At 36.2% G+C, this 14,786-nt stretch overlaps 1 protein-coding gene across 11 annotated transcripts in view; it reads right to left on the reverse strand.

Annotated features, from left to right (window-relative positions):
• Positions 1-608: 608 nt before the first annotated feature.
• Positions 609-14,786, reverse strand: part of LOC106882018 (spermatogenesis-associated serine-rich protein 2) — a 132,412-nt gene continuing 118,234 nt past the window's right edge. For all 11 annotated transcript variants that reach the window (XM_089339358.1, XM_089339356.1, XM_014932567.3 and 8 more), the window contains 9 exons: positions 12,456-12,585; positions 9,477-9,535; positions 7,944-8,053; positions 6,687-6,767; positions 5,588-5,609; positions 4,630-4,773; positions 4,193-4,296; positions 2,558-2,600; positions 609-1,742 (listed from right to left, as the gene is read on the reverse strand). In XM_089339358.1, the coding sequence (XP_089195484.1) occupies positions 1,504-1,742; positions 2,558-2,600; positions 4,193-4,296; positions 4,630-4,773; positions 5,588-5,609; positions 6,687-6,767; positions 7,944-8,053; positions 9,477-9,535; positions 12,456-12,585 (932 nt within the window). In that variant the 3' untranslated portion in view covers positions 609-1,503. The remainder of the gene's footprint in view (positions 1,743-2,557; positions 2,601-4,192; positions 4,297-4,629; positions 4,774-5,587; positions 5,610-6,686; positions 6,768-7,943; positions 8,054-9,476; positions 9,536-12,455; positions 12,586-14,786) is intronic.

Here is a 14,786-nt window from a genome sequence, read left to right on the forward strand (position 1 = left end):
ACATTATCCAAAGTGTTTCTCCCTTTTTTTAAGATGGAAGAGAGAGGTTTGACAGCAAATTACCTGCTAGTTCAAACAGGTCAGATTACTGTCAGAAGGACCCCCTCATACTCCACCAACTCCCAAATTTGGTTTAGTGAATAATAAAAAATAAATCAATACTCGAAAAAAAAAATAATATGGATGAGCAACACATGACATAGCATTTATCTTCTGCTTGTTTCAGTCATTGGACTGCAGCCATGCTGGGGCAGTGCCTTGAAGAGTCGTTGAAAAAATCGCACCCAGTATTTATTTTATAAAACAGGTACTTATTCTATCAGTCTCTTTCTCTGACAAACTATTAATTTATGAGGATGTAAACAAACCAATACTGGTTGTCAAACAGTGGGGAGCACAAATACAAGCACACACTGATATAAACACAAACATGGCATGGTCATGTACTATGGATGAGGCGAGCAGTGTGAAGAAGTGCCACTCTCAAACAGTGGAAGGAATCCGGGATAGAGGGAGACCCAGGAAGACATGGGATGAGGTGGTGAAGCATGACTTTCAAACGTATAATAATAATAATAATAATAATAATAATAACAGAAGACACTTGATAACAAATCAATACAGTTTTTATAACGTTTTAGTGATCGATATGTATTGGATATCTTTGGATATCTTTGGAAAAAAAATGTTATTCTGGAAGGATAATGTTTGCTCAGCATCGAAGGCGAATACATGAAAGAGGATTCATAAAGAGCTGATTCTTTTTTTTTTTCTTTTTAGTGGGGAAAAATTGTAGAAATAGAAATAGTTTAGCTTACATAAAGAATATTTTCCAAACATATTGTTGTTTCTTCTTTCTTGCATTTTTTAATAATTATATTTTTATTAAATTTTATTTCTTTTTTTTTTAAACATGAAATTTCCAAATTTTTTTTTTTTTTTTTTCTTGCCCTCCCTAAATTTCAAGACAAACATAAACAATCATTTCTAGAATTAGTTTCATGTTTAGAAATGTCTTGTTGGGTTCCGTTTTGAGAGGGAGATAGACTGAGAGATAGAGGGAGGGAGGGAGGAAGGAAGAGAGAGAGAGAAAAAAGAAAGAGAAAAGAGAGAGAGCATTATCGAAGGGAGACAATTATAATGACATAGTACATATAGATTAATTTCCCTGATTTTTTTTGACTGATTTGGTTGTTCTGTATTTTGCCATTTGTTTCTTTAACTTTTCATTATTTTATACATTTTTTAGTATTTATGTTAAACCTAACTAAGAAGGAATTAAAGGAAAGAGAAAAAAAAAAACCTTTTAATATTATGTGTGTATGTATCATGACAATATGAGTGCATGCATTCATGTGTAAAGTGAATGCGTGAATGATTGTATATTTACTGTTGTTACATGTTAAGTGGAAGTGGGGACTCTTAAACTTAATTTTTTTGTACCTTGTTTTCCATCAACTCAACTCCAAAAAGGGTGGAGAAGAAAGGGGGAGGGAGAGTTAATTATCTGTAAACTGAATTATCTTGGTCTCGAGAATTTGTCTTCAGCCTTGACACTCCACCAGGCCGGGACCGACGTGCCCCAAAATGCACTGCCCGACCTAGGTACTGTACTCTTTGTTCGTTCGGGTAATAAGAATCGGAATTTCCTCTGTAGCCCCCATCTCCTCTTCGATGACCTCGGTTACTTACTTGGTGATAGTTCCGAGATGACCGACCCGAACTATAGTTATTTCGATAATCTGTTTAAAGAGAAAGAAAAGAATATTTATATATATGAAATGATAAAATTATTATACATTGGAAAAGGAAAGTGATTCATAGGCTGAGTAGAGAGCAACAGACAAAGTATATTGTGGTATTTCATTAAGTCCCTTTATGTTCAGGATTCCAATCCCACCTGACTCAATGAAAACAAGTACTAGCGTTTAATCAATGTAACCTTTTAACATCATGATTATTCTGTTAAAAATAATACTTATTCATCCACATTGTTTTAAATTAATCAGTTGTTATCTCATTGATTCAAGATTGCAATATGATTGTTTATTTTTAGAATGGCATTGTAGGGTAAGTATGAGAGGCTGGATCTGCCAATTTAAACACAAGACAAATAAAATATTTGGGCCTAATACGGCTGGTTTAAATGCTAAAGGGTTAATCATCGAACAACTACATTCCTTTCCCTAAATTTATGGCATTGTATCAATGTTTAAGATTACTATTATTCACCAAACTAAATACAAAGAAAATAACACATACAACTGATTATTTTTCACTGATCTTTGTACAGTCTTTTTAATAACTGAATATTTGCTTTGTTAGACACAATAACTGAGAGATCAAACTGCTGGACTTAAAATTGTCCAAAAAACCTCAAAGCTATAAGATAATGCATGATTAATTCAAAATAATGTGAATAAATAAGCATTACATTTGACAGAGAAATCTGAATGCTAAAGGATTAAAACAGAAAGTTGGAATGATAGAAGCAAGAGTGGTGTTAAGCAGGTTAGTATTAAAAGGGTTAAAAAGAAAATTTAACAGTCTTAATTACCTGATGATTTGTAATTGCTTGAAAACGTTCTTGAATGCTGATACTGAAGAAAATAGAAAAATATTTTAATGAAGTCCAGAAATATACATATACAGTTAACGTACCTCAGTTTTGTATTTCTGTCTACCATGCATCATCATCATCTAATGTTCGTTGTTCATGCTGGCATGGGCTAGATGGTTTGACCAGGGCTGGTAAGCTGAGGGACTGCACCAGACTCTAGTCTGATTTAGCATGGTTTCTATGGCTGAATGTCCTTCCTAATGCCAACCACTTCAAGAGTGTAATGGGTGCCAGTTGCGTGACACCAGTATCTGCCACGACTATGATTTCACTTGGCTTGATGGGTCTTCTTCTCAAGCACAACATAATGCCAAAAATCTCAGTCATTTGTCATTGCCTCTGTGAGGCCCAACACTCAAAAGGTGCTTTTTACGTGCCACCAGCATAGATTCCAGTTACACGACACTAGCATCAGACATACTGTCTCCATGAGGCCCAATGCTCGGCAGGTAATCTTTGCGTGCCACCAGCATGGGTGCCAGTTGCTTCCATGAAGCCCAATGTTCAAAAGGTGCTTTTTACATGCCAGTTATGCGACACCGGCATTGGCCACATTGCCTCCATGAGGCCCAACACTCGGCAGGTGTTTTTTAAATGCCACCAGCACAGGTGCCAGTTGCTTCCGTGAGGCCCAACACTCAAAAGGTGCTTTTTACTTGCCACTGTCACAGGTAATGCTCAACAGGTGCTTTTTACATCATCATTGTTTTAATGTTCACTTTACCAGGCTCCCATAAGTCAGGCAGAATTTGTTGAAGCAGCTTTTCTACAGCCAGATTCCCTATCACCAACCCTCACCTGCTTCCAAGTAAGGTAATATAGCCTCATTGTTAGACATGTTTCCACAGAATATTAGAAAAACCGGCTAATCTACATCAGCATGGAAAAGTAAATGTAAAATAACCAATAAAGATGAAAGATGATAGATGAGACTAATAAACTAATGAACTTTTATTGCTTTTTCTGAATAACTCGTCTCTAAATATAGATATATAGAAAATAGCTATATCTCAGCAAAAAACTGATTTAATATTAACAGACTCTCAAAACTGTATTTAAGTCTTGATCCTATTGTTGTTAATTGATTTTCTTTTTGTCAATGGAACATAAGAAAAGAACATTGTGTCTGTTTGTAATGTGAAGATGAAGATCTGAGTGAAAGTGTGTTTGTATCTGTGGGTGTAATAGTGAGAGTGTGTTATAGTGAGCGGTCACTTGGCCAGCTAGAAACAGTGATCAAAGTGCCCTCAAATTGCATTATACTGTCTTCAAAAGAAAAGATGGCTAAAAGTGTCTCTGACCATAAGGTCTGCTTGATCAAGGTCGACTTGGAGTAAAATAGCAAAATAACATGATCTGCAGTTGGAGCATTAAAGAAGACGAAAGAGAGAATCAAGTTTTTATCTTTTACTTGTTTCAGTCATTGGAGAGCAGCCATGCTGCACAGTGAGCCTGAACTCAAAACAACTGAATATATTTTTTTTTTATTCATTAATATATCTTATTTCTATATTTTTGATTTTATTAATTTCTGTAGAGGACAAAAGTATATATATAAAGAAAATGTCAAACCTGTTCATTATTGGTATTACTACTAACAGGACACGAAGAGACTGCAACAGGTTCCTCCGTTGTAGCATCTTGTGACGTCGAGTTCGAATTGCTTGAGTTGTTCCCTGAAGTAAAACACAAAAACTCTTTTATTTCTATGGGGAAAAAAACCTGACAGAAATTTCTTGTTTACATTTGTATCACTCTTCCCTTCCCTCAATACCCCTCTCCTCTCTCTCCCACGGACACACACAATCCCCAGTATACTCAATCTACAGCCAAATCGCCCTCTATAGACTTATCTTCAGAATTAAGATTGTATGTATACTAAATCTTAGAACAGTGTGTCCACCAGAGAAAAGAGAGGAGGACAGACAGTTGCAAAATATTCCTATAAATCATTAAAGAGAAAAAGACATCATCATCATCATTATCATAATGAGGAGTTGTTAAGTTACCGTTCATTTCTTCAGGTAGATTATGACTTGTATTAATGACAGCACTTGGGATTGGGGGTGGTTGTAGACTGCTGCCATTAGATGATGAACTTTCATTTTGGTTTGGACGGTTTACACTATATGCACATTTATTGACAGGAGTAACTGAAGAAAAGATGAAAGAAAAGAGCACATAAGAGACTCAATAAATATTGGAGAGATGGAATAATGTTATCTTAAAAACAATTTTTAAAATAATTGTGTGTGTGTGAGGTCACCCTTAGTGCCACTTACATCATGTAACCTAGTAATACTTATTTTTCATTTTATTAAATGATTCATTCGCTGTTCACTTTCTGTGCATTATTCTATAAACCGTTCGTGCGCTTTTGGCTACTTTTTCTGGTGACCATTGTTATCACATCTGTGCAAAAGAGTGTCAGTCCCAAGCAGGACTGAAAAGCTACATCCATGCTGCTCATGCTTAAGAGAACAAATGACAGCATTGTTTCAAATTGAGTTGCAGCTATGTATATGTGTATGTATATGTCATCATCACCATCATCATCATCATTTAATATCCGTTGTCCACACTGGCATGTGTTGGATGGTCTGAGACCAGAGTTGGCAAGCTGCACCAGACTCCAATCCGATTTGGCGTGGTTTCTACAGCTGGATGCTCTTCCTGATGCTAACCGCTTTACAGAGTGCGCTGGGTGCTTTTACATGGCACCACAGGGGCGCTTTTGCATAGCTTCATTCAAAAACTAAACGATGCAAAGTGCATCGTGACCAGCAATGTATAACAACATCTGATAGTCTGTTTGATCATGTAATCATGTGATATATATATGTGTGTGTGTGTGTGTGTGTGCGTGTGTAGCAAATGAGCCACTTATCTTCTGAGAAATAATTTCTTATGTGTGTTTGTGTGAGTGTGAGTATTTGAGTGATAAAAAAAATAACACTAGATACTTACTTTCCCCAAATTTGTTAATCTCCTGAAATAAAACAGAAAAAAAAAGGGATGAATTTATTTAAAAAGTAAGTCTGACCAAATAGCTGTGTCAAAAATTTTTCATTCCAAATATTATAGAAGGCGGATGAAATTCCTTTATAAGGAAATGCAGAGTCGTAGAAGGGAGGGGTGGAGAAAAAGGAAGAGTAGACAGGGGTGAGACAGAAATGGAAGGAGAGAGAGAGAAAAAGAGAGAGAGAGAGAAAGAGAGAGAGAGAGAAAGAGAGAGAGAGAGAAAGAGAGAGAGAGAGAGAGAGAGCGAGCAAAAGGCATGATGTTAAGAGATGAGAAAGAGAACAAGATAAGTAATTAATGTTTAACAGTGGAATTATATTTGCCTATAAAAGTGAAGTGAAACAAGTTCATAGAGTTCACTCATGAAAAGCTTACTTTTCATTCCTATGACACAAACCATTGAGATAAAACATTGGCATAACTACAGATGTGTGCCCCACTGACTTTCTTTATAACTTTCTGAAAAACAGATTTTCTTTTTTTTTAATGAAATTACCCAGAGATACATTTTAGGTGGTGTACATCAAAGATGCATGGGAGTCTGGTGTGAATGACATTTTCAGAGGGATGGAAAGGAGTTTCAGATTGACCACACACCTCAATTTGTTTCCTCGTAGCTTCCTGAAAACGGAATATTTTAAAATAAAATTTTCTACAAATAAGTTTCAGATGGTGTATATAATGATGATGTTGGAATTTGATGTAAATGAAAAAAATTTGGGAATCAAGTCACGTAAGTCACACACCTAGACTTTGTTTCCTCATGCATTTTGATGAGGTGTGTAAATTATTTACCCCCTTCCTCCCCACACACACATGCATAAATTTTGACACATCAAATTTTGATATAATTGTAATGTACACCCTCTGAAATATATTCATTGAAAATTTTAATTAAAAATATCAATTTTCCAGAAAGTTATGAGGAAACAAAGTCAGCGAAGGGGCACACATTTGTAGTTTTACCAAAATATTGAGTAGTCTGATCGGCTGAAGTTCACTTGCCTTCACTGCCTTTTATGTAAACCATTGAAATTTCACTTACATTTTTCAGATGATCAGAATCATAGTGGAACCGCGTGCTCCGACCAATATCCTCATCAATCCGCCTGAAACTTACAAATTCCTGCAAATACAAAGACAGCCAGTAAGGTGAAATGCCCAGTCAAACAGCAGCACCATTTCTATCTTTCTCACTCTCAGATAAAAGACAAGGATACAAACTGTTGTATTTTATTTCATTCTCCACATCAAATGAACATATCAAGGTCATCATCCATGGAACCTTCCATGGTTCTGTATTTTACTTTACCTAATAAAGAACATCATTATCATCATATTAATGCCCACTTTTCCATGCTTGCATGGGTCAGACAGAATTTCTCGAGGTTGATTTTTCTCCAACCAGATGTTCTTCCTGCTGCCAACCTTCACGTGTTTCCAAGCAAGGTAATATTCTTCAACACCAGAAATGTTTTCACAAAAGATTAGAAGCAAAAGACACTGCTTGGATGTTGGTGACATTCATTTACAATTATCACATGATATCTACACAAGGAGACAGTAATACACACACACATGCGTACACATATACATACATAAATGTATATATACATATATATATATCATCACTATTTAATGTCTGTTTTCCATGTTGATACGGGTTGGATGGTTTGACAGGAGCTGGCAAGCTAGAGAGCTACACCAGGTTCCAGTCGTCTGTTTTGGCTTGGTTTTTACAGCTGGATGCCCTTCCTAATCTCAACCACTTTACAGAGTACACTTGGTGCTTTTTAAGTGTCACAGCATGGGTACTCTTTTATATGGCACAGCATAGGTGCTTTTCTATGTGGCACCAGCACGGATACCTTTTTATATGGTGCCAGCACAAGTGCTCTTTTACATGGTGCTGGCATGGGTGCTTTTCCACAATGGGCTTCTTTCAGCTTCCATCTATCAAATCCACTCACAAGGCTTTGGTCAGCTTTAGGTTATAAAAGAAGACACTTGCCCAAGATGGCACACAGTGGGACTAAACTTAGACCATGTGTTTGAGAAGCAAACTTCTTGCCACACAGTCAGTCCATATTCAAAGGACAGAGTATCAACATCAAGTTAATTTTAGAAGAGTTTATCTCTATGCAAACTTAACTGCTGAGCTGACAACCAATTGAGTCAAATAACAGCCAAAACTCTTTTCAACCAATAACGTTTCTCCAAGAATAATCTTGATCAATGCAAGAAAGATAAAACTCCTCAGAATGAAGAAGACAACAAACGTATCCAAAGCTTAACTACAAACCTTAATCTGACTTCTCAGTTCAGCAACTTCACTATCGTTCATCTGTTGAGCTCGATCAATCTGTACCTTCAAATCAGCTGCCTTCTGTTTTCGCTGTTTTATAATATCTTCTGCAAAAAAGTCCAGACATGTCTACTGTTTTAGCATTGTTTTAGTTATGGTAAAGTAAATCAAGTAGGTTTCATTTAAAACAGTGGTTCTCAAAAGGATCCATATAAGCTTTTGATGCTAAAGTTTATGAGCAATAAATTGGTTATACTTCAACAATACACAAAACATTTTAACAATTTTTCATACAATTTCTTAATAATATTTGGTGATAAAAATATAATAGGATTTTTTAAAGCATCAAATGGCTATGGGGATCCACTTGGGTAAAATAGGAATCAAAGGGATCCATAGGTAAAAAAAAATGGTTGAGAACCACTGATTTAAAACATGAAATTGCTAACATCAAAAGATGGGAAGCTAGTTTTTAATTCTTACATCTTATGTGTGTACATCAGTCATTCAATTTATTTGTAGTTATTCAGTTTATTTCTGAGCCCATCACAATTTCACCACAGATGTATAGCATGAACTTAAGGTGGCGTGGCTTAAGTTTTGAGACAAGCATATGACCACTGACAAGATGAAACATGTATAAAGTAAAGCAAGTAGGACTTAACTTCATTAGGGGAATTAACCTACTGACATCTCCCTCAATAAATTAATGGCCAAAGGGAAAGATAATTGCCTTTTCTCTAGCTCCTCATTAAAACACACACACACACACACACAAAATGAATAGCAAAAACCATATTATTCAGATGATAGTTGGTAACAAAAATGATGGATGTAGAAATGCTAGTTTTGAAATGTTAAATATTTAAATTAAAACCTCCCATTTTCATTTTACCTAAAAAAAAACCTTTATTAACTTATTTTCCTAAGACAAAGTGAATTGCTTTAATAAATCCCCTGAAAATTCTTGATTACTTTAGGACACAGAAATGCTTGTTATGAAGTATTAAATATTTAGATTAAAACCACCCATCCTAATTTTATTTAAGACACTTTTGTTAAGTTATATTCCAAACCTCATCTTAAGCCCTGTCACACCAAGTTCTCACTAAAGCAGGAATAGGTTAAACATAATCTCTGCCAGATTCCCAGTAAAATGGCAATAAACAACACACATAGAAAGAGAAGAAGCAGCTGATTCCGTCCATTATTTTTCTTACAACCATTACTCTTGAGCTATATATACAACTATTTATTTTATTACACAGATGCCCAGTGGAGGGTAAAGTGAGACAAAGAGGCCCAGGTCTGAGAGGGTTAAAAAGAGAAAGTTAATTACTATACCAAACCACTTAAAACCATTGATTATTTAAAAAATTAAATGAAAACTCTAAATGGAATGTAATATTTTATTTGAAATCTGGTCACAAAAGAGTTTTGAATGTTAAAAGGTTTAACTCTGCTTTCAGTAACATTAGGTTAAGTCTTAAGTGCTGCAATAAAAAAAAAGATGTGATATAAAAGACAAACCTGCATCTAAATTCACTTTGTCCAGTTCTTGTATCATTTGTGACTCTCTTTCTTTAAGACTGGAGAAGGAAAACAAAAAAAAATAATCAATCAACATGTTATTTGTCGCTGATTCAGACAAGATAGTTGAGTTGTTTTAAGATACTCTAATTAAAATTATTCATTAATGAGTGATTAATTCTATAGATTTCATGGAAATGAGGGAAGGAACACTGACATCCACATGATTCTCAGGACATCTGTTATCTTATACTTATTTCAGTCTTTAGACTGCGACCAGGCTGGGGCACTGCCTTGAAGAATTTTGAAACAAATCAACTCCAGTACTTATTTTTTTTTTCAAAGCCGAGTGCTTATTCTATTGGTCTCTTTTGCCAAACCACTAAGTTATGGAGATGTAAACACATCAAGACTGGTTCTCAAGTGGTGGGGGACAAACACACACACACACAAACACACAACAACAGGCTTCTTTCAGTTTCCATCTACCGACTCCACTTACAATGCTAAAACAAAACCCACATCAATAAACTGCTTCCAACCCATACCGAGGGCTATAGCAAAAGGCACTCATCCCAGGTGCCACGCAGTGGGACTGAACTCAAAACCTCTTACCATACAGCTATGCCTGCACCTAATATTGTACAATACTTCTGATCAGGAAGTACATTGTCAGTACCAAATCAGTTCTAAGTACATATCATTACAAAATTCAGAACATCATTTCCTAAATTAAAGGACATAAATTTTAACAATAGTATATCACGTTTTGATAACAAAGCAGAAACTGTGACACACTGAGTGGAGTGAGGAAAGAATTAATAGGACAAATCCGGATGTATTTTTCCTGATTTGATTCCATATTGGCAAACACTTATTTGTTCTAAAGCCATCCTCATAATTTATGCTACCAAATCATATTCAGAATTAATATGTACCGACCATAACCTACATACAATAAGCAGATTATACAATCATAATCCAATTCTTATTCAGATTAATGTATTATGAAGAGTTATTGTTGTTTAGCCATGGGTTAACCCTGATCCTGTAGACCTGTGGTCAGAGGCTTTCTAACTATGATGGGTCAGTTATTTTAGAGATGTGTATGTGGTGAAGCCATGTGGCTTAGTGGTTAGGGTATTCTGCTCACGTTCTTCATAAGGCCATGAGTTCAATTCCCAGTGGTGTGTTGTCTCCTTGAGCAAGGCACTTTATTTCACGTCGCTCCAGTCCAATCAGCTGGCAAAAATGAGTTGTTCTCATATGCCAATGTAAGAAATCATTAATATACACAAATATAAAACAGTGCAAGCAGATATCCAAGACAATAGAAAGCTAGACTGGCTGTTTTTTTTTACTATATCACCAAAACTAGTAGTAGTAGTAGTAGTAGTAGTAGTAGTAGTAATAATAATAATAATAAAACTGTGACCTGATGAATAAGCTATGAAATTTGAGATTCTCTAATCAATCAATCAAAAGAAACATTGATGAAGTAATAATCAAGATAATCACATCTATTTTTGCGTGCATGCTTTATTGTTGATACAATTTTCAAAGTGTAATATTATATCAATGTTAAACATCATCTAAAAGTGGTAATGAAGCAGAAACAGCAGATCCCTACTAAACTGATGGTTGTTGTTTTTATCTGTGGTTTGTCTGATAGAGATCATAGTGCTTGCCTTCTGTAATCTGGTTCAGAGAAGCCAGTGACCACCACAGTGGCATGGCCTACAGAGATCAGCAAACAACACCATGGTATGACCAGACAGCCACCAGCAAGGAACACAATAGTCTGCTCAAGAAAGACTAGCAAAAGCTTGACAATGATTTTGCAGAGAGAAGCCAGAAAGCTTCTCTATGGCTTGGTCAGAAAAGGCCACCAACCATCCACTAAAATACAGCTGGTAGCAACAAGCAATAATAATCAGCAATTAGCTAGCCATATATAGGCACAGGCATGACTGTGAGGTAAGTTTGCTTCCCAACCACATGGTGCTGGGTTCAATCCCACTGCATGCCATCTTGAGCAGACATCTTCTACTTTAACCCCAGGCCAACCAAAATCTTGTTAGTGAATTTGGTAGACAGAAACTGAAAGAAGCTCATTGCATGTATGTGTGTATGTATGTATGTATGTATGTATGTATGTATGAATGTATGTATGTATGCGTTTACTTTCTTTTACTTGTTTCAGTCATTCATGCTGGGGCACCACCATGAATTTTTTTAAGTAAATTTAGGTGAATTTCTTTTTTTTAAAGTTAGTTAAAATATGATAATGTTAGTTAAAATATGATAATGATAATGGGTATACAAACGCCATATCTGCCCAGTGTGCTTCCCTCTAGTGGATTCCCAGATGCATATTTCTGGCTCTTTAGCCTATCTCAATGGGAAATACCAAAGAGATATAACCCTGGGTAGATTCAAAGCTGTAGCTTTAACTGAAAAAGCAGTCAACATCAGTGACTGAGTTGTACTACTGGACCACGTGCCAAGCAGTGATTAGGAATAAATGAACTTTAGGTTAATTAAAATATGTTTAACCAACCAGTGCCATACCAGTATACTTGTATGTCAGTTATGACGAGTGTTCCAGTTGATCCAATCAACAGAAGACCCTACTCATGAAATTAATATGCAAATTGAGTACTCCACAGATACATATACCCCTAATGTAGTTCTCAAGAAGATTCAGTGTGACAGAGAATATGACAAGGCTGGCCCCTTTGAAATACAGGTACTACTCATTTTTGCCAGTGGAATGGACTGGAACAACATGAAATGAAGTGTTCTGCTCAAGGAGACAACGTACTGCTGGGAACTGAACTCACAACCTTACGATTGTAAGTCGAATACCCTAACCCCTAAGCTATGCACCTTCACTATGGCTAATAAACATCTACAATAGTCGCCAATGCCAGAGGAAATTTGTACCAAACAATTAATAATTGTAATAAGAACACTCACCAAGAATACATTTCTTCAAAGACAGTACTAATTCGTTTGTAAGCTTTCTTCACTTCTTCATTCAGCACCAATTGTAATCTATCCAAAGATACTGTCTGTCTGTTCAAATCCTTAATGGATTTCTCAAGACCTAAAACATAAACATTTTTCAATGGAATGACACATCATTACAAGATCATTATTGATGAAACATCGATCATCTGATGAATAACAGTTTTGAGTCACAAGAACAATATGGAATAATTTTTTTCCAAAATAATAATAAGGAGGAGGAGGAGGAGGAGGAGGAGGAGGAAAGAAAATTTAGTCACAAAACAAGAACAGAAAAAAATCTAGAAATTTGGAAATATAATAGTAATAAAAATGGTTTTAAATTTTGGCACAAAGCCAGCAATTTCAGAGTAGGAGTAAGTCGATTACATCGGCCCCAGTGTTCAACTGGTACTTATTTTATTGACCCCCAAAAGGATAAAAGGCAAAAATCAACCCTGGCAGAATTTGAATTCAGAATGTGAAGACAGACAAAATGCCGCTAAGCATTTTGCCCAGCATGCTAATGATTCTGCCAGCTCGCCACCCTAATAATAATGATGATGATGATGATGATAATGATAATGATGATGCTGATTTCTTTATTTGTCACAAGGGCAATGAATAGGAGAACATTACAAAGATGAATTTTAGAAAAAGAGTGGTTACATTGAGGGGAAAAAAATACAAAAAAAAATAATAAAATGAAATAATGAGAGACAGTTACCTGAAGTAAAGGAGACCTTCCCCACAAATCTTAAAAATTCTTCAACACAAAGACAAGTACCTTCCTCCAGCCAGGAAATTGCAAATGAGAATTGAGATTGGAACTTTATTGGGTGGCACACTTCCTTCTTCATCTTCACCATTCCCTTTCCAGTTGATGAGAGAAAGGCAGATGAAGAATGTCTGTTCTCAGTCTTTGCAATCTCATCCACTTTGCTATCTCTTTTGCCATAGCCATCAGAGGGAGGAAAACTGCCCATGGCTCCTCACCAACAGAAAGCAGTGGAACCATTTTTACAATGGACTTGGCCGACAGCTGGATCCACCCTGCACACAGTAACAGGTGTTTGACATAACTTCACAAGTTAATAACATTCAGAGAATGAATGAGTGCAGTGCATGCAGAATGGTTTTAGTCCTCTATGGGCACCTTGGATGGGCCAGGATGACAGCACTGCTCTGCCCATAGAATTTATCTGGAATAAGCACCATACCCTGTAGCACTATTTGACGTTTAGAAGTTGCCCTTAATCCCTGACCTGAAATCCTTCAGAAGAGACAATTCTTGCAGAACGTCCTCATCAATACCCAGAATTGTTCACAGACTATTGTTGTGCAAACCTTCCACTAAACCCCTATAAAACGATAGCATGGATGTCCCACTGAATGTATGGCTTAGGTGGTGGAATGTACTGAGTGCCGATCAATATTCTAGAAGACAGATGATCCCAACTTTGGTCTGTGCTTGACACAAAACTGAGTTGAACGGATGAGTTCTAGCAAGGCGTATCTCAAAATTACAACCACACCTGTTCCTCACCATGGTTATCCAGGAATCTTTACAGGTGTCTTAGTCTTAGCACATGCCTGTACATCCTATACACATATCTGCACACAATCAGATGCTATGTGTCCACTGCAATTTGCTAAAGACCAAAGTGTGGCTGTGTCACTCAAACCCATTGAACAACATTTGTTCAAATGTGTTCAAATGCTTACACATTAGCTTGGACAAGACTACCAACATTATAAGGCTTACTACTGTTGTTGTTAGTATTATTCTTTAGTTATTCACTACTGGTGCTACTTAAAGCATTTCACTTTTCACAGATATTCTCGACATTTTCACTCGATTTATCAATGTTAACATCTTCCATTGGATCATTTTTTCTTTTTGTTTTTGGCAGCTTCTATTATTGATACCATTTCTGTTGTTGTTGCTGCCACAGCTAATGTTATTTCTGTTGCTGTTGTTGTTTATTGCAATGCTAAATTCCATTATCCCAAATGAATCTAATGATATTCAGCCAAACAACCACTAATAAATAATCGCCATTCTGTCAGTTACAACATCTGTTCCAGTTGATCCAATCAATGGAGCAGCCTGCTCATGAAATTAACATGAAAGTGGCTGAGTACTCCACAGATATGCATACCCTTAATGAAGTTCTCAGGGAGATCCAGTGTGACACAACGTGACAAAGCTGATAAGATGGTAAGCTAGTAGAAACGTTAGCACATGGGGTGAAATGCTTAACAGTATTTCGTCTGTCTTTATGTTCTGAGTTCAAATTC

This window comes from Octopus bimaculoides, chromosome 21, assembly GCF_046866305.1.
Source record: "Octopus bimaculoides isolate indiv1 chromosome 21, ASM4686630v1, whole genome shotgun sequence".
NCBI lineage: Eukaryota > Metazoa > Mollusca > Cephalopoda > Octopoda > Octopodidae > Octopus > Octopus bimaculoides.